Raw genomic sequence first — 23455 nt, forward strand, 5'->3', positions numbered from 1 at the left:
ACTTGCGACAGACCGCAAAGCACCCGGAAGTGGAGTGTATGTTTATGTGTGTGGGGCAGGTTGGCGTGATCTCCGTCTTTCCCCGGTTTGTTTTTGTTCTCCAGCAAAGTGCGAGACACTGAGCAGGGACCGGCTCGTCAAGTGGAAGAGTCCTTCCGTCTTCTTTGTTTCTCTACAGCACAGATCGGTTTCTGGTTCAACGTTGCAACATGGGCCCTGGTTAATACTCTTTTGGAAATAAAGACAAAATTGATTTTTAAGAGGAGCGCTGATGCGGCTCTTGGGCGGTCGGCGGCCCTTTGCCGTGTCTGAAGCCAGGGGCTGAATTTAGCCGCAGTCGCCGCTAACGGAGATTAGACGCACCGCCTCAACTCCTCGTGGCACAAAGCAACGTAAGATTTCTTCTAAACAACAGGTGTGAAACACAAGTATCATAAATTGCCTTTTAGTCTCGTATACGTAACGTTAAACATACTTTTGACTGCGCCGCACCACCCGACCTTGCGGTAAAGTATTCGACAGCGCGTGCTGTTATAAACTAAACGCGTGATTAGCTCTTGCCGGCGCGGGTTCGGAGGCCTCGCGCTTTGTGTATTTAATATAACACGGCTCTCTGGCTTTTAACAGCCCGGCAAAAGATGTTGAGGAAGGAGCTACCCTGGTTTACGAGATTTAGCACCATTAAGTTAACCAGTAACAAACGTTAGAGTGTTAGCTAGGTTAAGGTTAGCAACCACGTCATTAGCGATCGTTATAAGCTGACCGAGTTTCCACTGTTGACCTACTCGGTGACAACTGCAATACAGAACACGTTTTTAAATAGTTTATTGACAAAGTCTTGTCCTTATTTTATGATGTTCGCGATCTAGTTGGTCTTCGTGCTGGTAATGACAGCGAAATGTCAGCAAGGGAACAGCAACCAGTATCTTGCGGAAACACAGTGCTTTCTAATAAATGGCCATACAGGAATTAAGTGCAATATCTTTATGAAGCGGGTGTTTGGGGAAAATAAAATGTCCAATTGAATCCTTCATTAATAGTGAAGTCAGAACGCCTAAGTATATTCACATACGATTTTTATGAGCGTACACCCGTAATATTTCAGGTCTCTAGTAAAACTGACCATGGTTACGGTTTCTATGCTGTTTCACACTAGCGTTTTATTTTGTTTGTTCATTTCACATTGAACGCGTTAAGCCACATCAACTCTTCTTTTCCTCTTCACAGTCTCCCTCTGATTCTCTTCTGAGAGTACTCTCACTTCAAACGCCGCCAAGATAGCTGGACCGGGCAGGAAACGTCACAATTCAGATCCAGACCCCTGTGGAAGCAGCTCCGGAAGTGGGAGCGAGGTGGGCGACGACCGACCTGTCAGTGGAAAGTGGCTGAAGATGGCCAGCAGCAGTACAGGACCCAGCGAATCGGGCCGCAGACGTGGTCAGAGAGGAACAGATGACACGGCCGGTACCAGCAAGAAGCAAAAGGAGAGAGCAAACCAAGAGAGCAAGGAAGCCAAGAGGACCGTCTCGGCTACCAAAACGGAGAATAGGAAAGGTGAGTAGAGGGGAGTTTTACCATTGTTTGTAAACACTTATAATGAAGTAGCTGTCAACCACTTCTCTTACTTTGTCTCTTTGCTTCAACTGGATTTACTTTATAAATCTTTTTGTCTATATGGAATTGGTGTAACTTATTAGTTTCACTTTCTCTGTTTGAAACTAGTCGTGTTGCTTCAATGTCTTTTGCACTGCACAGTGGTGCAGTGTCCTTTTTGTCTGTTTATAAGAGGCATTCTGGACCTTGACTCGGTCAAAGACATTAAAGTTGTGTCCTACTTTTACGTGCAAAACTGGGATGGTTTCCAATCTGTTACGTAGTTTAGTGGACATGGAATCTTTAAATTAGGTGAACAAGGCAAGTGTATTTAGTCTTTATTAGTTATTGAGTATTTGCCGTGGTGTTAAGTCTGTAAAGGGCTTTTTACACTTGTAATAGTTTACCCCGGGTTATTCTAAACCCCAGGTAACAGAATCCTGGGTTATCTGTTTCACACTGCTTATAATTTACTAGGGGTTAAGAGATATCACTGGGTATTCATAACCTGATGTTTCACACTGTACATCACTAAACCCTGGGTTAACATTCTTATTTGCATATTTGCGGTGTTAACAGTCATGATTGGATAAATACTTCTGCGTCAAACTGATTAAAAATAAGTGTGTGGTCACTGTAAATTACTGAATAGCTCATTTACTTGCTCAAGTAAATAAAAAAACTCAAAGGATTGTTTAAACAGCGCACAGAGTTTCTGTGACTTTGGACAGCTTGTGAAGAAAGGCAAGTGCTGTTGTTAAGTTTTAGATTGGCTGGATGTCCATTGCTGAGCGTTAAGTCAAATTATTCTACCCCTGCTTCGTTTCACACATATTTGGCACCGTAATGCAGGGTTAACCCTGCAAAAGCGACGCTACCCCTGCTTCAGAGCAGGGTTTCATAACCCCGCTGTAAAATGCTGTAAATCCAGTTTGTTGTTTAGACTATCATTTCTGGTAACCATGAATTATATATAGCTTTGAACAAATAACAGAAGAGGGAATGAAAGTAAACTACAAATATGTGTGTCTTTAGCTGTGGCATTATCTCTCTATCTATAAAATTTGCCACCAGCCAGAAGTTTTTTGGGGGATTTGTGTTTGTAGTATTTTTCCTGTTCTGACAGAAGTGTTGTTGAAATTTTACAGTAATGATGTCTGTCTTTAAGCATTTCTAGTTGAATGTATTAAAAAATGATCAATGAAAGCAGACTTTTCAGTCAGACCTAGTTCAAAGATACTTGTTTTAAAGGGATAGTTAACTCAAAAAGGAAAATTCCGTCATCATTTATTCACCCTCATGCAATTCCAAACCGACTTGACCAATTTTCTTCAGCAGAACACCAAAGAAGATATTTTGAAGAAAGTTGGTTGCCAAACAACACTGAATCCCATTGACTTCCATTGTATGGACACAAAACCACCGAAACATTTCTCAAGATATTTTCATAAGATAAAAGCTATACAGGTTTTAAACAATGTAAGGGTGAATCAATGATGACAGATTGTTGTTGGACTCTATTTTGCTTTAAAATTTGACTTGGAAAATCCCCTTTTTCCTTCCTGATAATGTTTTTGTTAAAGAGTCCCTAATGAATGTTAACGCACGTGACTACCAGGCTGGCAAGTGTATCTGAATGTTTTGTTTGTTTATTCTGTGTGTGTGCCAGCCTGTGTCTGAGGCTGTGCCCCGTCTGCTGGGCGTGTTTTGCCTCTGCAGTGCTGTGCTGTTGTAATCTAACCCTGTGAGACTCTAGTTCAGTAAAGAAGGGCTTTGTCAAGGTCAGTGAAGTGGCTCTGCCTAGCACACGCATGGGAAGATTTCACTCAGCCTATCAACAACACTCGGCATTCCACAAGCCGTCCAAAGCATTCATCACACTTAATTTATTCTCTCGCCTCATTGGTGTCTCTCCATAGTGATGTGTGGATCTTCCTCATTTTATTTTCTGATCCAAGTGCTGTCCATGTTCTCCAGCTGAGAAAATGAAATAAAAATGTGCTGAGCCCTATGCAGCACTTGGTCTGTGTTTGTGTTGTTTCGGTTGTGCTGTGAATTCTCAAGGGATACAGGCAGAGCTGAGATTACATCACATGGAATAGGAGCTCGGCTGTAGGGTGTGGTGGCTTCTGGTTGACCTTTTAGAAGGTCAGCGTGAGAGAGGGGACGGGACTAGCTGTCACTTGACTCTAAAGCTTGAACCAGAGAGATAAACAGGCGCTCGTTCTCTCTCGACCTCTTCTTGCTCTTTCCTGCACTCGCACCTACTTACAAACATGCAAAAATCAGGAGCAGGGCTGGGGGATTCCTTGCTTTATACAAGTTTAAAATGAGCGGAGTTTAGCATTTGTCAGGTTGTGTAGTGTTACCATGATTTCAGGTAATGTACTTGAAGTTTATTATGGGGTTTAATGCATGTCATTTAGTGTGAAGTATTCTTTTTAAATGTGTTAAAATGATTTTATCGCTGCTTGATTGGTTTGGACAAACCTAGAATTTAAACTACGATTTCATACCCGAAGAAAGTCATACAGTTGCAGGTATTACACTTGTCTTCCCGAAAATATTTCATGAATATTCATTTTCCTGTAGATTTGTTGCTGGACTGGAAGCAGAGTGCATACGCGGTGATCATCAGACTAAACTGTGGAGATTCAGGGGTGCTGAGAGTGGAAGATATCGACTCTGCCTTCTCCGATACATCCTGCCACATCCGCCTGCCGGGTAAGAATAGTGCGTGTGTGCTTGTTTGTCTATATCACATTTTTCAGCATGAGTCTCGGGTTTATAATGTTTGCCTGTGCTGTATTCTTTGCGCTCTCAGATGGTCGGGAATGGAGCTGTCGTCTTTATGAGGAAATTGAGGCCTCCTGCACTAAATTGCTCTATAAGGAGAAAGCAAATGTTCTGCAGCTTGTCATGCACAAGAAGATCCCCCTCAACACCTGGCCCGCCCTTGCCGTAAGAACAACCACTGTGACTCTGCTGTCATGATAATAGACAGTGAATAGAAAACTATCAAGTTCAGTTTGTACTTTAGTAGTACTATGTTATTACAGAGGAAATAATCATAAAGATTTCATAAAAAAATCAACAGATGTTCATTTTTAGTTGGAACACTGGTTTTATTTTTGACACTTACTATTTGTCTCATGTCTGATCATATTATTTTGTATGTATGTTTTCCCCTACACAGAGCAAGAAAGAAACCGAGCCAGTGAACCTCCTTCAAGAGAACGGCAGCAACCAGCACCAGTTGACCACTGGCCAGTCAGAAAAATCTGCCGAAACGATTGAAACGGAGAGACCGCCTGCTGTGACCACTGCTGAGCAGAAACGGGGTAAACCTGACCGAGGGTTAAAGCGAGGGATGAAGGGCAAACAGGTGGACAGTGCAGGGGTGAAAGCAGCTGAGCCTAAAGGGAGCGATAAAGTGGACACGGTCAATGAACCTAGTGCTAAGCGCACCACACGCCCCTCCAAAAACACGACTCCGGTCGCCCCTTGTATGACAAAACCGGCAGTTAATGGAAAGACACAGGCATCAGCTAATAGCGGTCCTCACGCTTCATCTAGTAATGCGAAGGACAATAGAGCTCAGCCCCAGGGCAAAGGTCAAGGGAGTCAGACATCGCAGAAGGACAAGGGCCTGGATAGGAAGTCAAAAAGCAATGCTCAGGTGAGCGTTACTTCTCAATATGGAACATTTCACACAGAAATAGAAACGTTGTAAGGAGTCGTTCTGTTGTTTATAAATAACAAGTGGATCATAGATATAATGTTTAATGCAGTGGACATTCTTTGGCCCATTGTTTGTGTTTTACAGGTTGAGGAAGTAGAGAGCAAAACGGTTTCCTCAACATGTGACCTTAAGGTGTCACGGCAGGAGAGTTCCTCCCCTCCTGTAAGAACGCAAACTTCTGCTTACACAAGCGATGGAAGAACATCCTCAGATGAGGCTGAAGACAAAGCCGAGGTGATGAGGCCACAGACGAAGGCCCAGATTCCTGCAAAGCTTCCATCTCAGAATTCAGGATCTGGAGAGCCGGTCTCAGTGACTGCTTCAAAAAGTGTTGAATCGCCTCAGAAGAGCTGCGCAGAGGAAAAGAGAGACATGTCCAAAGAAGAGCCGCATGAAGGAAACAAAGAGGAGGATGCGGAAGGTCAGTTCACTGGGTGTCCATGTTTTTATGTCACTTAACTACTATTGCAGTGCACTCTGTTTTTTTCATACTGATGTGTGTTCAGGTCCTGAGCCCATGGTGAACTTGACATTCGTGAAGAATGACTCATATGAGAAAGGAACAGATCTGATGGTTGTGAACGTCTACATGAAAGAAATTTGCAGAGAGACTTCCAGGGTGCTGTTCAGGGAACAAGATTTCACACTTATCTTCCAGACCAGGTGAGAAAGTCAACGTTGTTTCAGAGGCAACAACATAAACAAACGTTATGTGGCCCAAACTTATGTTTTGGTAGACCTCTGCAAAGAATCAATAACTGTTGAATAGTTTCAATTAAATTAACTTAATATACATAACATGTACCTAATTTTTTAGATATTATAACCAAAAAAAGACTTGAAGTTAACTTTGGGCCTTGCATGTTCATTCGATGAAACCATCTTTTAGGAGTCAAGTAGTTTCAAATGTAGTTGACCACTAATTGTCGAAACGCTTTCCCCAGTGATCCCAATTTTTTGCGCCTTCATCCGGATTGTGGACCAAACACTGTCTTTAAATGGCAGGTTAAACTCAGGTAAGATTTCCGATGGCAATCTTAAGCGCAGGTTGTCCATGCTTTGTTCTGTCAGTCATATGGGTTTTTTCCATTTGCTGATGTTTCAGGAATCTAATCCAGCCGGATCTGTCCAGCTATGCCTTCACCCCGTCTCGTATTGACATCACCCTGAAGAAGAGACACAGTCAGCGCTGGGGGGGTCTGGAGGCCCCTGCCACACAAGGTCTGCTGCCAGGAGTGGATTCTATCTTGCTTCTGAGCAATCCTTTGCAAACAAACACATGTACATGATGTGTTTACATTTTCTGTTTGTTTACATCAATAAACTGTGGTACTTGTGTATATAGAGTTTCATCTTGGAAACATGTCTGTGACTAAGCATTGCTTGATCTCAGGGGCAGACTTTGTGTGAGGCGGCATTCTTGACAAATTGAAGTATTACTTAGTCGTGATATATTTGATTACATAATACATTGTGAGGATTATGAAATCCAATATTCCTCCTTTCTAGCTCGATTCTTAACTGCTAACCACAAGCTCTGTTGTCTTGTTTAAGGTGCAGTGGGGGGCGCCAAGGTTGCCGTGCCCTCCGGCCCTTCATCACTTGAAAAGAGTCAGCCAGGAAGCAGTCAACATGCACTTCCTGCTAAAGAAGAACCTCGGGCAGGGGAAGAGAAGGCCAAACCCTCTCGAGCACCAGAGGACACAGGTCTGGATGTTGTGTCCCCTCGCTTGGTCGCCGAACACATGCCCCTTAAACAGGAACCAACTGTTACCACGGTAATAAAAGAATCCGAAGTGCTGCATATTGTTTTTTAACATCATCGCTTGGGCCTCGGGTATGTAGGTTGTTATTACCTGTGTCCACATCTGTCTGTAGCCTAAGCCCACCTGCATGGTGCAGCCCATGACTCATACTCCTGCAAGCAGTGAGAGAGCTGAAGAAGTGGAGGAGAAGAAGGTGTGTCTCCCCGGATTCACTGGATTGGTTAATCTGGGAAACACATGCTTTATGAACAGTGTGATTCAGTCTTTGTCAAACACACGGGAGCTCAGGGATTATTTTCATGGTAAATGGCATTTTCGCTATAATTTTTCTGGTGTGAATGAATGGAAAATTATGTCAAATGTTATATAGCCATAGGAAATGTATTTGATGTTTAATTTGTGTGTGTTGTTTCAGATCGAGGGTTTGAATCTGAGATTAACTGTAGTAACCCACTGGGCACGGGTGGTCGACTGGCCATTGGCTTTGCTGTTCTGCTTCGAGCTCTTTGGAAGGGCACTCACCATGCTTTCAACCTTCCAAATTAAAGGTGTTTGTTTATCCAGCAACAAAATTATTATTATTTTGTTCCACAAGAAATTAGCTCATAACTGTTGTGCTGGTCTTCACAGGCTATAGTTGCCAGTAAGGCCAGTCAGTTTACAGGTTACGCGCAGCACGATGCTCAGGAGTTCATGGCTTTTCTTCTGGATGGACTACATGAGGACTTGAACCGCATCCAGAACAAACCTTACACAGAGACCGTCGATTCAGATGGCCGGCAGGATGAGGTGAGCTCATCGCTTCTGTCTCAATACAACATAGATCATATTTGAATTGAGCTTTGTGTAGTAGTACTTGATTCTTTTTCTGGATGCAAGAATTTTAACTTTTCAGTTTATGCAGATAAAATATTTTCACGGTGAAAAAATGACTATATAACATTCTTTTGGAATGTCCTGCTTGAAATGATACAAGGCTATATTTTTATTCAGAGAATACATTCATGGACATTTTCCTGGCAAGATCTTGGTTTTGTTTTAAGGATTAAAATAAAAAATAACTAGATTTATTTTTCACTTTTGTATGTTTTTCTTAAAAAAAAATTAAGAATAGTTCAGTTATTGTGTTTAATGATCTTTGCTTGTGATTTTTGTTTGTTGTTGCACATGCATATGGTGTGAAGTTATTGTATCATTAATGAGTGCGCCATAAATAGTCTTTAGTGCTTTTTTGATAGCACTGTTAAAGATGAGGTAACACATGCAGTTTCTGCAAATCTCATATTAATTTGAGTACCTATACCGTAGTATTGCATACTTTGTATCTTCGAAGAGTATTTAGTTTGATCAAATTTATAAAAGAGATATACAGCTAGACGATTATTTCCAGAAAAAGACGAGCTGCTGGAGGCAGGCAGGGGGACGTAACTACAGCACAAGCACACAATACATCATCACATTATCCCTTTGTGTTATGCACGTACGCGCCTAATGACAACCAAACACAGACTTATGACTTAGTTTGACTTAGAGGGTGCGTTTCATGTCCGGCTTCTTTTAGCGCTGGGACTGCGCCATCGATCAGTTTCAAACAATCTCCAAATCCACCGTCATATCCACCGTTTATAACATTCATCACCAAAATGCAGTTAGCAAACAAACACAGCTAAACTTCCGTCAGCCGAGTGAAGCGGCATTGATGGGCGTGCGTGTGCTCTTTCTCTAACGCTAGCATGAGGGCATCCTCTTTCGCTCGATGGATGATGAGTGAGTAAGCTTTTCCGGCATCCAGACTTATAAAAAACTTTCTAAAACTAGTTGGTGTTCTGGGGGAGTGTATCGAGCACAGAAATACTACGTCAATACTACGTCGACGATGTTAAGTGTGAGAATCTAGCACGCTTAACTGTGTTAAGAAGTCAGAATGCATGAAATAGCATGTTACCCTATCTTTAAATTCTTATGTACATTTTTTTTTATGTAAAGTTGTAACCGAGCACAGGTAACCTTTAACTATGACTTATAATTCCGCGGGACCTTGTTCTTGTTCATGGTTTAACAGGTTGTTGCAGAAGAGGCGTGGCAGAGGCATAAAATGAGGAACGATTCCTTCATTGTTGACCTCTTTCAGGGCCAGTACAAGTCAAAGCTGGTGTGCCCGGTGTGCTCGAAGGTAATACACATCTGTTCAAGTAATAACACCCAAGTAACGATTTCAGTTTGTATTTGCGTGTGCATGTATATGTTTTCGGTATGAAAACTTAAATAACATGCAGCTCTCTTTCATGTGTGATTTGGTTTGGATGGTAGAATAAGTCGGAATTATTAAGTATAAGATTGAATTGATCTGCTCTGTACATGTTCCTTAAAAATAAAGGGCTTTCTCATCGTTGATACGTTTTCGTAGATCCAGGATCATTTACCGGGAGTACCCAAACAAATTAGCTCCTTCTCCGGAGCAGGGTCTCACAACAGCCCTCTTTGTTCGTTCCAGTGTGATCGTAAATCTGATTTGTTTTGATCTTTTTTTAGGTTTCCATAACCTTCGATCCCTTCCTTTACTTGCCTGTTCCCCTACCTCAAAAACAGAAGGTGCTGACTGTTTTTTATTTTGCTAAAGAGCCTCACAAGAAACCAGTCAAGGTAAAAACAACACAACGTGCTTTAAAGTTTAAAGGAAGGTTTTTTATATTATATAACTAGTCCACTTGCTTGTGTAGTTTCTGGTCAGTGTGAGTAAGGAAAACTCACGCACGAGTGAAGTACTGGAGTCAATATCTTGCAGCGTGAGGATCAAACCAGAGAATCTGAGACTGACTGAGGTATGAATGTATTATTCTTATTAATCTATTATTCTGATTATTCTTAAAGTTCTTTATGCAGGTTATTAAGCAATTCCCCCTTTCTTCTCTCAGGTAGTGAAAAACAGATTCCACAGGATCTTCACACCGTCTCACTCCTTGGACACAGTCTCATCTAATGACCTGCTCTTCTGCTTTGAGGTGCTTTCTAAAGATCTCGCCAAAGAGAGGGTGGTGCTCCTGAAAGTCCAACAGGTACAATCTTTCATCTTGTGCTCCGATGGATAACACCCATTCTCACATTATGTATAATATTTACTTGTCATGCATTAATTGAGTACATCGTTTGACATTCAGAGACCTCAGGTTCCCAGCATCCCAATCACAAAGTGTGCCTGCTGCTCGAAGCCTCCTGCCTCTGACGACGAGAAGCTCAAGCGCTGTACACGCTGCTATCGTGTGGGCTACTGCAATCAGTGAGTCATCTCGATGTTCTCATTTATAACTTTAATACATGTGGAGCTGTCTGTGAGATTGTGTATTAGGCTTTAGTCTGTGTCTTTGACTTAAAGCTGTTTTTCGTGTTCCTACAGGGCCTGTCAGAAGAACCACTGGCCCAATCACAAGACCTTGTGCCGGCCCAACGTGGAGAATATTGGCCTGCCGTTTTTAATCAGTGTGCCGGAGTCCAGGCTTACTTACACTCGCCTTATGCAGCTTCTTGAAGGCTACTCCAGGTATTTACATCTCAGTTGTTATATTTGCATTTATGAAGTTTAAGGTCATTTTGGTGCCAAACATTCCTAAAATAAAAGTTGTAATTTTTTTCAAACCTAAAATCTAATATGCATCCTGTTTTCTCTAGGACTCGTGTTCCTTTGTTTTAATGTGTTTTCGTCCTCTTTGTTTTTGTATCTTCTAACTCCGTATTTCTGTCTGCAGGTACTCTGTCAATGTGTTCCAGCCACCTTTCCAGTCCGGTCGGACTTCCCCAGAGGCCAGCCTATCCCGTGTCGACCTGACCTCCACGGCCAGCAGCGTCTCAGAGGAGCTGGAGGAGACGCCATCCGCAGGAGAAACTGAGAACCGTGTAGAGCAGTGTGACTCTGTCGCAGCCCCGCACACAGAGACCACATCCACGCTCCCCACAGCAGATGGAGACGGCGCCTCAACATTAACGGGTGACTCCGGCTGTTGTGAGCTCGCCTCCAGCTCCCAAGATTCTTTGGTGGAAAAGGAAACATCATGCGAGAAAGCTGTTAAACCAGAAGGTAGCTTTGCTAAAGCATTGTAGACTACTAAGATATATTGTGCATATGTGTGTGTGTTTGTGGAGTAATAGTCTATTATGTTTGTTGATTGGTAGCTGTAGTAACAGGCTATCAACAGCCATCTGAGTCTGGAAGTGGAAGTGCCTCTCAATTCTACATCTCCATTTTGGATTCAAAGGAGGACAAAAAACTTGAGGACAAAGGTCAGTCGACATTCCGGCTATCCTTTGGGACAGTCACTATGTTAAAAGCAGCAACGCATTTGTGATTGTAAATGACTGGTGCCTTCTACAGAAGATGACGTTTTGGAGCTGCCCGATGACTGCACACTGGAGCTGGTGTGGAAGAACAACGAACGCTTAAAGGAATATGTGCTGGTGCGTTCTAAGGAGCTGGAGTACGATGAAGACCCAAGCTCTGTGTCAGAAACCGCCAGGGCAGGACACTTCACTTTGGAGCAATGCCTGAACCTCTTCACCAAACCTGAGGTGCTAGCCCCTGAGGAGGCCTGGTACGTCCAACTGCATCTAAACTCATTGCAGTGGACCATAGAGTTAGGCAGAACTGTTGGTCTGAGTTCAGAATAGATGTTTTATTAAATTATATTTTAAATGTGATGTTTTGATATTTTTATTTCTGTGTTGCAGGTATTGTCCCAAGTGTCAACAACACAGGGAGGCTTCCAAACAGCTGCTGTTGTGGCGTCTACCCAACGTGCTCATCATCCAACTCAAACGTTTCTCATTCAGGAGTTTTATCTGGAGAGACAAGATAAATGATATGGTCGATTTCCCAGTCAGGTACACCAAAACATTATGCTCGATTAATGTCAATTAACTTTGACCTTGATCATGTTGTGACTAAATCTTGAGCCGCTGCAAAAAAAATTGCGATAGTTCCGGGGTAGTTAAACAACATTGAATCCATGGCACTGCTTTGATGAATCTTTTCAAGTCCTATAATGTTTTGGCTTAGCCTAATTGCCAATATCACGCCTGCGTTTCACATAAATTCTCTATCCACATTAGAAACTTGGACCTGAGTAAGTTCTGCATCGGTCATAAAGAAGACATGCAGCAGCCTCCCGTCTACGATCTCTACGCTGTCATCAACCACTACGGTGGAATGATAGGAGGACACTACACGGCCTACGCTCGGCTCCCCAGCGACAAGAACAGCCAGCGCAGCGACGTCGGTACGTGTGAACTATAATCACTGGTCTCATGATTCAATTTGATTACGATTATCATGTCCGCAATTCGATTCGATATTACGGTGCATCGTTGTGTGATCAGTTTTCAATCTTACTGCACTGTTTACACCGCATTCGAGCAATGTGATGCAGCCTCACAAACGGCTTGTTCTTGATGGTTTCTAATGACTTGTCAAAAACAGCATTTTCAAATGAGACAGGACATGTAAAAATACTTACAATAAAACAGAAACCATTGGCCCATTTGATATTTAATAGCATAATCAGTTATTTGGATCATATGCATCAATGCAGAACTGCTTACATCGGCATCGTAAAAAAATATATTTAACAGCCCTAGTGTGAACCCCTCCAGCTCAAAAGCAGTTGGTTTAACATGCCGGCCTTTTTACTTTCGCAGGCTGGCGTTTGTTTGATGACAGCACAGTGACGACGGTGGAGGAGAGTCAGGTGGTGACGCGTTACGCGTACGTGCTGTTCTACAGACGCAGGAACTCTCCGGTAGAGAGGCCTTCTCGTCTGCTCAGGCCTCACGGTGCCGAATCTTCCGCTGCCACAGGCAGCGCTGCCAGTCAGGTGAGCTCAGAAGCTTCTCAAGTCACATTAGCTCAATGGAAAAAGGATTTGGCAGAGGTGCTTTGTAATTGTTCATTAAAGTTGCAGAGAATTGTGTGTAATGTTGCTGTTGGTGGTTTGAAAACATGTTTTGAAGTGTGTGCATCTGCTGGATATCATTTAAGGATTAGAGGATAGTTAACCCAAAAATATTTGTGTCATTGTTTATTCATTCGTGTTGATGAATACCTGTTTATGACTCTGTGGAACACCCCAAAAAATATATTTTGATTAATGTCCATACAATTATAGTCGAAAGGGGCCAATGTTGTTTGGTTACCAACATTCTTCAAAATATCTTCTTTTGTGTTCTGCAGAAGAAATAAGGTCATACAAGTTTGGAATGACAAAAAGGATTTTTTTTTTGGAAGGACTATCCTCTGGCTAAAATAAGTATTTCTGGTCGTCTGAGCTTTTATATTTAATGACACGAAGACCATTTTTATGGTCTACACAGATCTAAAATATTCTATTTCCTGTAATGTGATCAAAAACAATAGTTGAAGTCTCTGTGGCAGGAGAAATGGCTCTGTGGTCAGGAGAAATCTAATCTCTGATACCGTATTGGAGCCACTTTTTTGTGCTTGTGGGTAAACATTTTGCAACAGTGATGTGATCCAAACTTAAACGCATTCATATTGATGTAGGGAGGAAACAACATGCTTTGAGTAAATAGGCCTCATGAGAGAATGGACCTTCAATTCCAGCTTCTATTACAAGATGCTGTCCATCAGAGTATGATAATTAGCCTTTTATGGTCCTAGCACGCCAAAGCGATCCATTTGATCACTTTCATGTTAATCTGCCTGCCCATCTGCCTGAGTGGAGCATGAAATTGAAGCAGTCAGCTCAATTGTTTTGGGGATTTGCTGTTCTGATGGTGCTTTTTTGAGGCAAAGCCCTTTCCGAGAAGCTGACACAGGTTTCCGCCAATCGCAGGCGTCTCTGATATGGCAGGAACTGGAGGAGGACGAGGAGGGGCAGCGAGAAGCCTCTTTTAGAAGCTTGTTCCGTCCCGGTCTGCGTGGAAGAAGAGCCAGGACGAGGCCGAACGCAGAGGAGGAGGCCAGGGGAGGGCTGTCTCGCCGAAGACGAGATGCCGTCTCGGATAACACCGACAGTGACTGTCTAAGATATTTCATCCTGGGCACTATGGCAGCAGTCCTTGCATTGCTGTTCAACTTAATTTATCCCTTGTTATACAGGTCTAACAGGGGTTAACTCACTAAAGACAGTCACTAACTTGTAAATGCAATCGCAGCTGTAACAAAAGATTTGCACTTTACATCTTTAACGTAACTTCTCAGTGTATAATTTATTTACATATTGATTTTGCTGTTGGGCATCTTTGTTTCTAATGATGACGATAAACCTCTGTTTATTTTAGGAGTCTAATAGATCACCATTTGTAAACATCTAAGCTATCTCAGTTTTGTTTGTTGCAACATATCAAGTGGCAGGTTTTAGAGAATGTTGAAACTTAAAAAACACTCAGGAAATCTTTTTTTATGAAGGTGTGACTATAAGCAACATTAACGTACTTGATGTATACTTTTAATCGATGTTAACTATTATAAGAGAAGTTAGAAGGGCTTAATCTGCTTTTAGTCAGATGTTTGATTGTTATTTCGCCTGGCATCATGTATCTGTGTTCAGAACAGAATTTAATATTCCTTTAAAAGCGTAAAGGCCATGGCCATTTTTCCCATAAACTGTGTTTTATGTCAGGGGTCAGTTGAAGTAAAGCTAAGATCAGTGCATTTTATTTCAAAGGGAATATTCGTAGTTATCTGTCATGAAAATGTTATAACGTACTTCACCTTTGCAAGATTTGGCTGAGGTCACCTGGGTTTGTTTGGTGGAGAATACTAATGTTAACCAATAGCCATAAAGCTGTTTAGGTCATGTTTTATTCTATTGTGTTGTAGGGAAGAGCTCCTTTTCCCCCCCAATGGATGAAATGAAGTCTTTACTCATTGCATTTTGTTTTTCAGAATGTTACTTGGTATTTTGATCCAAAACTTTGCTACTTAAAGGGACAGTTCACCCAAAAGTGTATTCACCCTCATGTAATTTATTTATATGACTTGATTCTAAAGAATACAACAGAAGGTGGTTTTGTCTCCATACAGTGCAAGACTAGTGTTGTTTGGCTATAAACACTCTTCAGAATATATTCTTTTGTGTTCTGCAGAAGGAAGAAAGTCACACATGTTAGGAATGACATGAGGGTGAATGAATAATGAAATATTTTTTATTAAAATAATAACATTTTAAATGCATTGTGATTTTTTTTTTAAAGCATTGTGCAATGTAGGCATGCTCACACATTTTAACCACTTAAGTGCTTTTCTGAGTAATTGTCAAACTTGATCTGAGATGTTATCCTGGCATTTTAGATTACTGATTTTTTTCTGTCAGTGAGTGTGGTACTAGTGAGTTTTTCTCTGTTCTCTGATATTGATCCAGCGCTTAGTTGCACATGCTGTATAATGAGAGGAGATCCACACATTGTAAGATGAATGCTACTTTGTTGGGATGTGGCAGTTCCAACAGTGTCAAAGATGCTGGAGGTATATAAGGGTTGAAGCCTGAAAACATTTTGGCTTCTGTGAATGCCTCTGGTGATATTAAGCCACTTAATTGGACACCCTGACCAAAATAAAACCATATGATATACTATTATACCTTGTAAGGTCATACGTCCATTGTTGCTAATTATTATCAGGATGGTTGTTTCTTCAGGGAACTCGAGTAACTGTCGAATGAAATGTTACTGCTTGAATTGAAAATATTTGGTCTTTTTGCAGCTTTTGATCAAGGGCGCCAGCGCGATATAAAGACTGTGTTCATGTATGTATTCAAATACCATGGATAGGTTCATATTTAAGCAGTACTTGAAAAAGCTTGGGGTTAGTGTTTTCTTTTATTATTTAAATATATTGGATAAAATGACAAATTTATACCACAAATTCTCCCAGCAATAAATGAAACCAATTTTGTAGATAAAATTTGATATGCTGCTCAGTTGTAAAGGTGCCTGTACTACCGCCTTCAATAAAAATTTAACATCACGCTGCCTTGATATCAGTTATTAATAATTATGTCTATCAGGATTAATTAATTGAACCCTTTGTTTTGTCTTATGTGATGTGTTTAAAAGGTATCAACAGTTGGCGTTTTACTCCAACCATAAAGAAAATATCTCTGTTTGTAACAATGGTTTATTTTACAGGCCTCTAGCCAGACTCTATTTGGGACCAACCTGGACTCAGACGGCCCCCCTCCGTTGAGCACGGAAGTGACCTCTGACTTGTTTGCACACTCTGGAGAATGCTCCGGTCCGTCCTACAGCAGCATGGAGGAGGTGGATTAAAACTTGACCATAAGCCAATGATAGTGATCACCGATGGCAGGCATTCAGGGAGTCTTGCTCCCTCACAGAAAGACCTTTATGCTCACAGGTGGATCTAGCATGGCAGAGGTGCTCACTGCACTTTTTTTATTTGCGATTTGGACAAAGTTTTGTGCAGACGTTTCCAGCACTAAAATGGAGGAAACTGCACAATATTTGGGCTGTATTCTCAACTGGTGTATAATAAGGTTAATAATCTTAATGCTTAAAGATGAATAATCCTCAAACAAATACACAAGTCTATTTAAAGAGTGATCTCCAAGAACTCTTTATCATGCACAGATCTGTACGTTTTTTTTTAAGTATGTAAACATTTTAACACCTAAAAATTGTGCCATTCACAATTTCACAGGCTGGGTAGGTTTCTAATAACTAGCTTGTATTTACAGAAGGTAAAATACCTTGGTAAAACTGATAAATGAGCACGATCAACATGATTTGTGTGGATACACAGAAGAGCTTGTTTAAGTGTTTTTTTGTTGTTGTTCTGATATACTTTGAAGTGTTCCTTTGTTAGTGTCTTTAAGTGTTTTACAAAGTGGTTGCATTTGTAAAGTTGATGTAAGAATGGACAATTGTTTCGGGTTTCTCAGACACTCAGGCCATAAGACCGCTTGATGTCCCGTTCTTTCTCATAAAACAACCCAGAGATTGATTTTCTTGGTTTAACACCATGATAAAACCTGTGGAAATGCACACATGAAGTGCAAAACGGGCTGGATTAACTGACATGCATGTTGACATAAAATAATCTAGTACTGTGTATTATATCTTTGTTTTCCCTAAATTTTGAGTGAGTTGTCTTGTTCCCTCCAATCCTTGTGTTTTTGTACTGGACTGCATAGTAAATTGGAACCGGGGGGTTGATCGGAAGAATGCTGCTGTGAATAAAACCGAAATGTTAATATAAATAAAAGCTTTTTTGCGTAAAAACCTTAAAGGTTATAGCTGTATGTGTGTTTACTTCAAGGACATTCAAAGAGATATTTCACCTTTAAATCTGAAGCGAAGCATTTGTTGTTGAATTTATCATGCTAGTATTTGCTTGTATTATTTTTTCCTTTGACTATTTTAAAATGGTTCATGGTGCATTTTAAATAATTGATTCATTTTATTATCTTGATTTAATTGTAACATTATGACGATTAGATTCGTATTCTATGGAGTATTTTAGATTCACTTGTTCCGTAGTGCCAGTAGGTCGCGCTCTCACAACCTATGCTTATCCGTCGCCGACCAGGCAATCTCGCGATACTTCACACTAACAAGGAAGTGAAACCGTCATTGTAGAAGCCGGTCGGAGAACTCCGGGATTTGAACGCAAAAACGATCCCACATTCTTTTGCACAGAATTGCTCGACGAATGATTAAACCAAGAACTTTACAGGTAAATTCGGAAGGTCTACAAATAGCACCATGAATTACAACTATCTGTCTGTTGGTTGAGATGTGAGTCATCTGCCTAACCTACATGCAATCTGGATGAGCTGTCACTCATCCCCAATTTAAGATCCTTTAGTTCGTTTATATTATTGTATCGTTGTCTTTATTTAAATGGGCATAGCAGTAAGTCGTTTTTGAACATACAAGTATATCAACATTAAGCGCAATGTATAACTCGGAGATGACGCGTGGAACAAGTTTTGATGAACTCAACGGATGCAGAACGGATGTGAACTCTGACGGGACACGTGAGGATAAAGCATTGACTGACTCGCGAAGAACTGGCAAAAAACTTGTCCTTTACATTGATCTCAACAATACAATCCTTGTGTCTGATGCAGTCAAAAGACAAGGAACTGTAGCTGCTCTGGAATACTTCCTTTCCACTGTGACCTGGGGGCGTATGAAGAAAGGTAAGCTGTTTCCTTAAAACGTACTTTAAAAAGTAAACATTTGAAAATGACCTATATCATGTATAACGATATTTTAGTTTTTTTGTTTTACGTAGCATCGTGACGCACACATTATCAGCATAACACCTAGTTCTACTCTCTCTTCAGGTAAATGGGAGTGGATGTCTGATTCACCATCTTTACTCCAGCCTTGTACAGGTGCTGTCACATACTACTCCCAGTTTGGCAAGGTGGCAGGATTCACGACAGTAGGTCCAGGCCGACGGTTCCGGAAGGTCCTGGAGGAACATCTGGAGCTGCTTCGATGGCCACCCGACTTACCTGAGGATAAGGAGCTGTCTGTTAAAGGAGAAGATGGGAAACTGTACCACTGGATCCTACCTTCATTTTTCCAGATGCTGCACGATTTGACTTCAGAGGGTGTGGAGTTCTCCGTCGTCTTCCGTACCTTTGGCTCAGATCTGCCTCGGGTTTTGTCCACTGTCCGACGTGCTGTTGAGGATGGGTCACATCCGCTCTTTCCGGACCTACCGGCTCTGAAGGTATTTCACATTTGATGATGTAAGTCTTCTCGGAGTTATCCTAGATAAGCCTCATGAACTTTTAACCTCACAGTTGAGGGTGAATGTAACTGCCGGGCGGATCAGGTGCAGCAATAAGGGTGCAGTGCTGAGTCGTGGAGAGGAGCGTGTAGCCACAGGAGAAGGAGAGCGATGTGTATACCAGTATCTGAGTGCTGCCGAGGGTCTAAGTGGCTTTCAGGACCACTTTGACTGGTGAGGAGGAACTTGATAAGGGTGAGCAGTTCTATAGAGTGCTGAATTATTGTTGTTTATCAATGGCAGACTTTCCTTTACAAATAGGTGGGCACGGAACACATACTCCATTTTAGGAGGTAAACCAATCTGGATTGACCCTTTTGACTCCAAGGTTCAACATATCTTCATTGATGACAATATCAGGCAGAATGATGAGGACACTATTGTCCGTCCTACGGTATGTGATGTGCATTTCTAGAATTACCCACTTAAGCTTTATAAACATTCAATAAATTCTCTTACATGTGTCTGTAGGTGTTTTTGGACCCAGAGGGCTTGCAGACTCGAACAGCTTCAACATCAGAGCTGTATGATCTGTGCCTTGTTCAGAATGATCTGATGAAGGCTATTGCTGACCCTGGTTATTTTACCCAACGCATACTGATCTGTATGGAGAATTACGAGGGGAACATCCAAAAAGGATAGCTAGGTTAACCTAAGATCATACCAGAAACTATAAGCTAGAATAGACAAATGACCAGACTAATTTTGGATCAACACAATCACAGGCCAACACAACAAATATAATGAAGGATGTCACAATCCAAAGATCTATGTGAAGGCGTATTTTTACTACCTTGTTTTATTTTAGTTTTTGGTTAAATTATAAGATCACGGAGAGTTAATGGTTTCAGTTCTACAGGTGTGTGAATAGAGCAATTTTAATCTTTATGAAGCCAGATCATATTTGAACCTTTATGAAATGGGTTATATATTGAAGAGCACACGCACAGGTTTTTAGGAGTGTCATATAGGCTTAAACATTGGCAGCTGTTCCATAGATTTTTTGTTCTTGGCACATGAACAGAGGCATGAAGATGGTTCTTGCAGAGATGTATTGCCGACTTCAGTATTCTCAGGTTTTGAACATCAGGGGTATTTTTAAGATTTTTCTATTATTTTACAAAAATGTTGAATACTGACACACTTAAATAATTTTTTTTCATCTTCGTTTTTGCACTTGGATTGTCTATTAACGCTATTTTTGTTATGGCTTGTTCTAACCCCCTGCTTGAAGATGTGTATCTGAAACTAACCAGAACAGAATTTCAAGCATGTTTTATTGATTGTTTGAGTTATTTAAAATGTTCCTTTATAGTTACACAAGCACTTTTACATGTAGCCTACATATCTCATATTCTTCATTTTAACATAAGGTCGGATGTTTAGTAAGATGACTATACATACACTTGTTTCCATTATTTACATCACATGTTGCCAATAAATGAGAATGTGTCTGCTTCGCATAATTCATCATTTTACATTAACTTTAAAGAGATTTAAAGCACTTTCTAATTGTAGTAAATTGTTTAGACAATTGTTGCCTTTCGACTGTGAACGGTAATAGGATTTTCTTTCGCTATAAAAGTGATTATTTTTTCCTGAGATGGCTGCTCAGCTTCGGCTCTTATAATGGGGTTTTGTTTACTTGAAAATAGGGTATTTGTGTGCTTTTTTATTTATTGTGGATATTAAACATTGTTTTAAAAAGGAGCACGTTTGGTTTATGCCTCTTTTTATTTTAACATCAGGTGATTTCTCTGACTGATTTCCTCACATTAACAAACGCGGTAACACTTGATAAGAGCAGTAAATAATGGTGAGGTTTCATGTCATCTCTTAACGACAATATATCTACAAAACACAATGTCGCGTGCGCTTGAGTGTTACCATGGAAACGTGCGTAAACACGGTTCTGTTAGAGGCGTCATAAACCGAAAGCTTCGGCTCTGCAACTGGAATTAAATCGGTCGGACTTTCACATTACCAAAAATAAAGATTAATGACCTATAATGTCAGACTTTGATGAAGATGAGGTGCTAAAAGCGGACTCTGAGACCGAGTATGAGGAGCAAGAAAGTGAGGTTGGTCACGATGAAGAGGGGATACCAGAAGACGACCAGGTAACCTACATTTACAGATATTATCCAGCAACTACTTTTTGAAGAGAATTAATACCAGATGGGATTTGCCTTTTTTCTTGCTCTATTATCAGATCGAGCCCTGTCCACTTAACCAGGACATAGTAGCTAAATGCTTATCTTTATTGTGCCACACCGGAAACAGTCTGTCTCATGCCTATGTCAGACTTGACCTTAACAGCAAGTAAGTAATGTTTAAAATACAGAATAGATGCCAGTTATTTGACATTAATCTGTCCAAGGGTATAATTACAATATATTTTGTGCAAATCAAATAAATAAATCAGATGTCTTATTAATTGCTTTTGTGTGGTTTTTTTTCGTTTTGTTAGTTGCTTTCAATTAAATAGATAAAGGAACACACTTAAATGTCTGTTTCTGTGACATCTCAACAATAGGGGTCTGACGGATTTGGTCTTGCTCAGCTCTTTCATCCATCTGCGTTACTTAGACATTTCCTCCAATCATTTGTCAGACCTCTCTCCGTTGGCTGGCCTTACCCACCTGCTATGGGTAAAGGGAGATTCTAATCGGATTCAACAGTTTGAAAGCCAGTGGTTTGACCAGCTCGGTTTCCTACAGTGGCTCAGCCTAGCAAGCAACCGTCTGTGTGATGTGAAAGGCCTCAAAGCTACAGCACTGGAAACTCTCAATCTTATTGGTAAGTGACACTTTTTTGTTGTACTTTTAGTACCATTCCTTCTTTCACACTAGTACCAGTACTAGTTTGTCTCAATAAATGTAGAGTGTGGACATTTAGCTGTTTATTAAATCAATAAACATTATGTGATGGCATAATTTATGGCAACGCTATTGTAACCACGAAAAGCAAAATTCTTTATGATTTTAGGTAATGGCATTCAGACAATGCATGGCTTGGAATGTAATAATCTGACCAATCTGGTGACACTTGAATTAAGAGGAAATTGCTTGGAAACTACAGATGGCATTTGCCTCCCTAATTTACGTCACTTACACCTGGTATGGCTGGTAATTACTTTGTTTTACAAAAAGTTGCAAGTTATTTATCTCCAAGGATCTACAGTACCATATCTTATGTCATCTTATTTTACAGGCTAAGAACAACATCAAGCGACTGGAGGGTCTGGAGAGGTTAGAGCAACTAAACACTCTTCACCTCAGAGATAACCAACTAGAATCATTGGATGGAATCAACTCCAGTATGAAATGTCTCCAGTATCTTAACATCAGGTAGGTTACATACCTCAACTATGCCACTATATATTAATTTATATAAATTTTAGTTGTTGGTAATGTTATTTGGTAACATAAATACATATTTTTTCACTTCAAGGGGTAACCTTATATCTTCTCAGAGTGCTTTGCAAGCTCTATTTACTGTGGAGAAATCACTGAGGGTCCTTGTAGTCCTGGACAATCCATTAGCAAAGACGGATGATTATAGGCTGTATTTGATCTCACATCTCTCCCAGCTGGAGCGATTAGATAAAGACCCCGTAACTGCTGATGAGAAGTCTGAAGCCCTGGAGAAACTCAAGGTGCGCATGTGTTTTGTATGACATATTCTTTGAATTATTGTATGTGATTGGTTTAATATATACATAGTAATTTTGACCAATGTCCGTCATACAAATATAAAATAGATAAATAAATAATAGTTATTTTGTTGAGTTATAAATACTTTTAGATTGTTTTAATTTAAAAAAAAACATTTTTTTCCATAGGAATTTGAAGATGAATCTGCCCAAGATCAAGAGGACTGAATAGACTGCATGAAGCACTGAAGAAATCATAATTTTATATTCAATAAAGTATAATCACATTGTTAATCTGGTTTCTTAATTTACTGTTTTCCCTGCAAATATTGATTGCCACTTTTATATGTTGTAATTTAGGCTACCACGGTAGTGGTGCGTTCAAGACATCCCGGATTTGGGATACTTCCCACCATAAACCAGAAAGTAACGTCTGCATTTATTAACATTAAAAGTATTTAGTAACCCACAATGGTTCTAAAGATATTAGTGTAACTAATAATTAAGTACCAGAAAATCATGGGAAATATCCTAAATCCGAGCTGATCAGGAAACATCTTTTTAGATTTGTAGACTTGCACTGCACATGATGTCATTTACAAAACAAAATCAAATTGTGATTCTGAGTAAAAGTATTTGAAGAGATATTTCACAATAAACATATACATTTGAACATCATTTGCTAATAATGTTAGCATATTCTTTAAAAAAAAACGAAAGAATGTTTCTGCAATATAACACACAACTAGATAAAAATCAACTTCCCTGATTCTTTACACCACCCACATTAAAGGGGCAGAGCCTAGTTTCCAAATAGTTTACACACTCCCATCCGCATGACTGTCATCATGACTCGACGATTCAATTGATTTATCTTGATACTTCTTCATTGTTTAACAACATTCGCACCACCATTGAATCATTTC

At 40.5% G+C, this 23455-nt stretch overlaps 3 protein-coding genes across 6 annotated transcripts; all 3 read left to right on the plus strand.

The window, feature by feature from the left end:
- The first annotated feature begins 64 nt into the window (after positions 1–64).
- usp19 (ubiquitin specific peptidase 19) lies at positions 65–17356 on the plus strand. The gene is given in 27 exon segments (XM_056732445.1): positions 65–392; positions 1228–1554; positions 4186–4317; positions 4418–4554; positions 4790–5272; positions 5420–5756; positions 5842–5998; positions 6280–6351; positions 6441–6556; positions 6890–7113; positions 7214–7403; positions 7517–7624; positions 7627–7649; positions 7732–7890; positions 9164–9274; positions 9634–9744; positions 9822–9923; positions 10017–10157; positions 10260–10378; positions 10496–10639; positions 10845–11173; positions 11269–11376; positions 11468–11684; positions 11821–11973; positions 12202–12368; positions 12787–12962; positions 16237–17356. Coding segments are annotated over 26 exon segments (4320 nt in total). The 5' UTR covers positions 65–392; positions 1228–1391; the 3' UTR covers positions 16378–17356.
- A 332-nt stretch (positions 17357–17688) lies between these two features.
- si:dkey-32e6.3 (uncharacterized) lies at positions 17689–20588 on the plus strand. Of its 2 annotated transcripts, XM_056732450.1 has the most exons (6): positions 17689–17803; positions 18201–18272; positions 18420–18814; positions 18888–19048; positions 19136–19268; positions 19346–20588. In XM_056732450.1, the coding sequence occupies exons 2-6, from the start codon at positions 18263–18265 to the stop codon at positions 19514–19516; spliced, it is 870 nt and encodes a 289-aa protein (XP_056588428.1). In that variant the 5' UTR covers positions 17689–17803; positions 18201–18262; the 3' UTR covers positions 19517–20588. The 2 variants fall into 2 exon arrangements, with proteins under 2 accessions (XP_056588428.1, XP_056588427.1); XM_056732449.1 differs by having other exon boundaries at positions 17695–18272.
- Positions 20589–20658: 70 nt separating this feature from the next.
- On the plus strand, positions 20659–22823 carry lrrc23 (leucine rich repeat containing 23). Of its 3 annotated transcripts, none has more exons than XM_056732451.1 (7): positions 20659–20994; positions 21087–21196; positions 21411–21673; positions 21863–22002; positions 22088–22224; positions 22328–22532; positions 22719–22823. In XM_056732451.1, exons 1-7 carry the CDS (start codon positions 20884–20886, stop codon positions 22755–22757), a joined length of 1005 nt encoding a protein of 334 aa, XP_056588429.1. In that variant the 5' UTR covers positions 20659–20883; the 3' UTR covers positions 22758–22823. The 3 variants fall into 3 exon arrangements, with proteins under 3 accessions (XP_056588429.1, XP_056588431.1, XP_056588430.1); XM_056732452.1 differs by having other exon boundaries at positions 20666–20994; positions 21863–21993; XM_056732453.1 differs by lacking the exon at positions 22719–22823 and having other exon boundaries at positions 22350–22523.
- The last annotated feature ends 632 nt before the right edge of the window (positions 22824–23455 follow it).

The sequence above is a fragment of the Triplophysa dalaica genome, chromosome 20 (assembly GCF_015846415.1).
Source record: "Triplophysa dalaica isolate WHDGS20190420 chromosome 20, ASM1584641v1, whole genome shotgun sequence".
In the NCBI taxonomy this organism is placed as follows: Eukaryota; Metazoa; Chordata; class Actinopteri; order Cypriniformes; family Nemacheilidae; genus Triplophysa; species Triplophysa dalaica.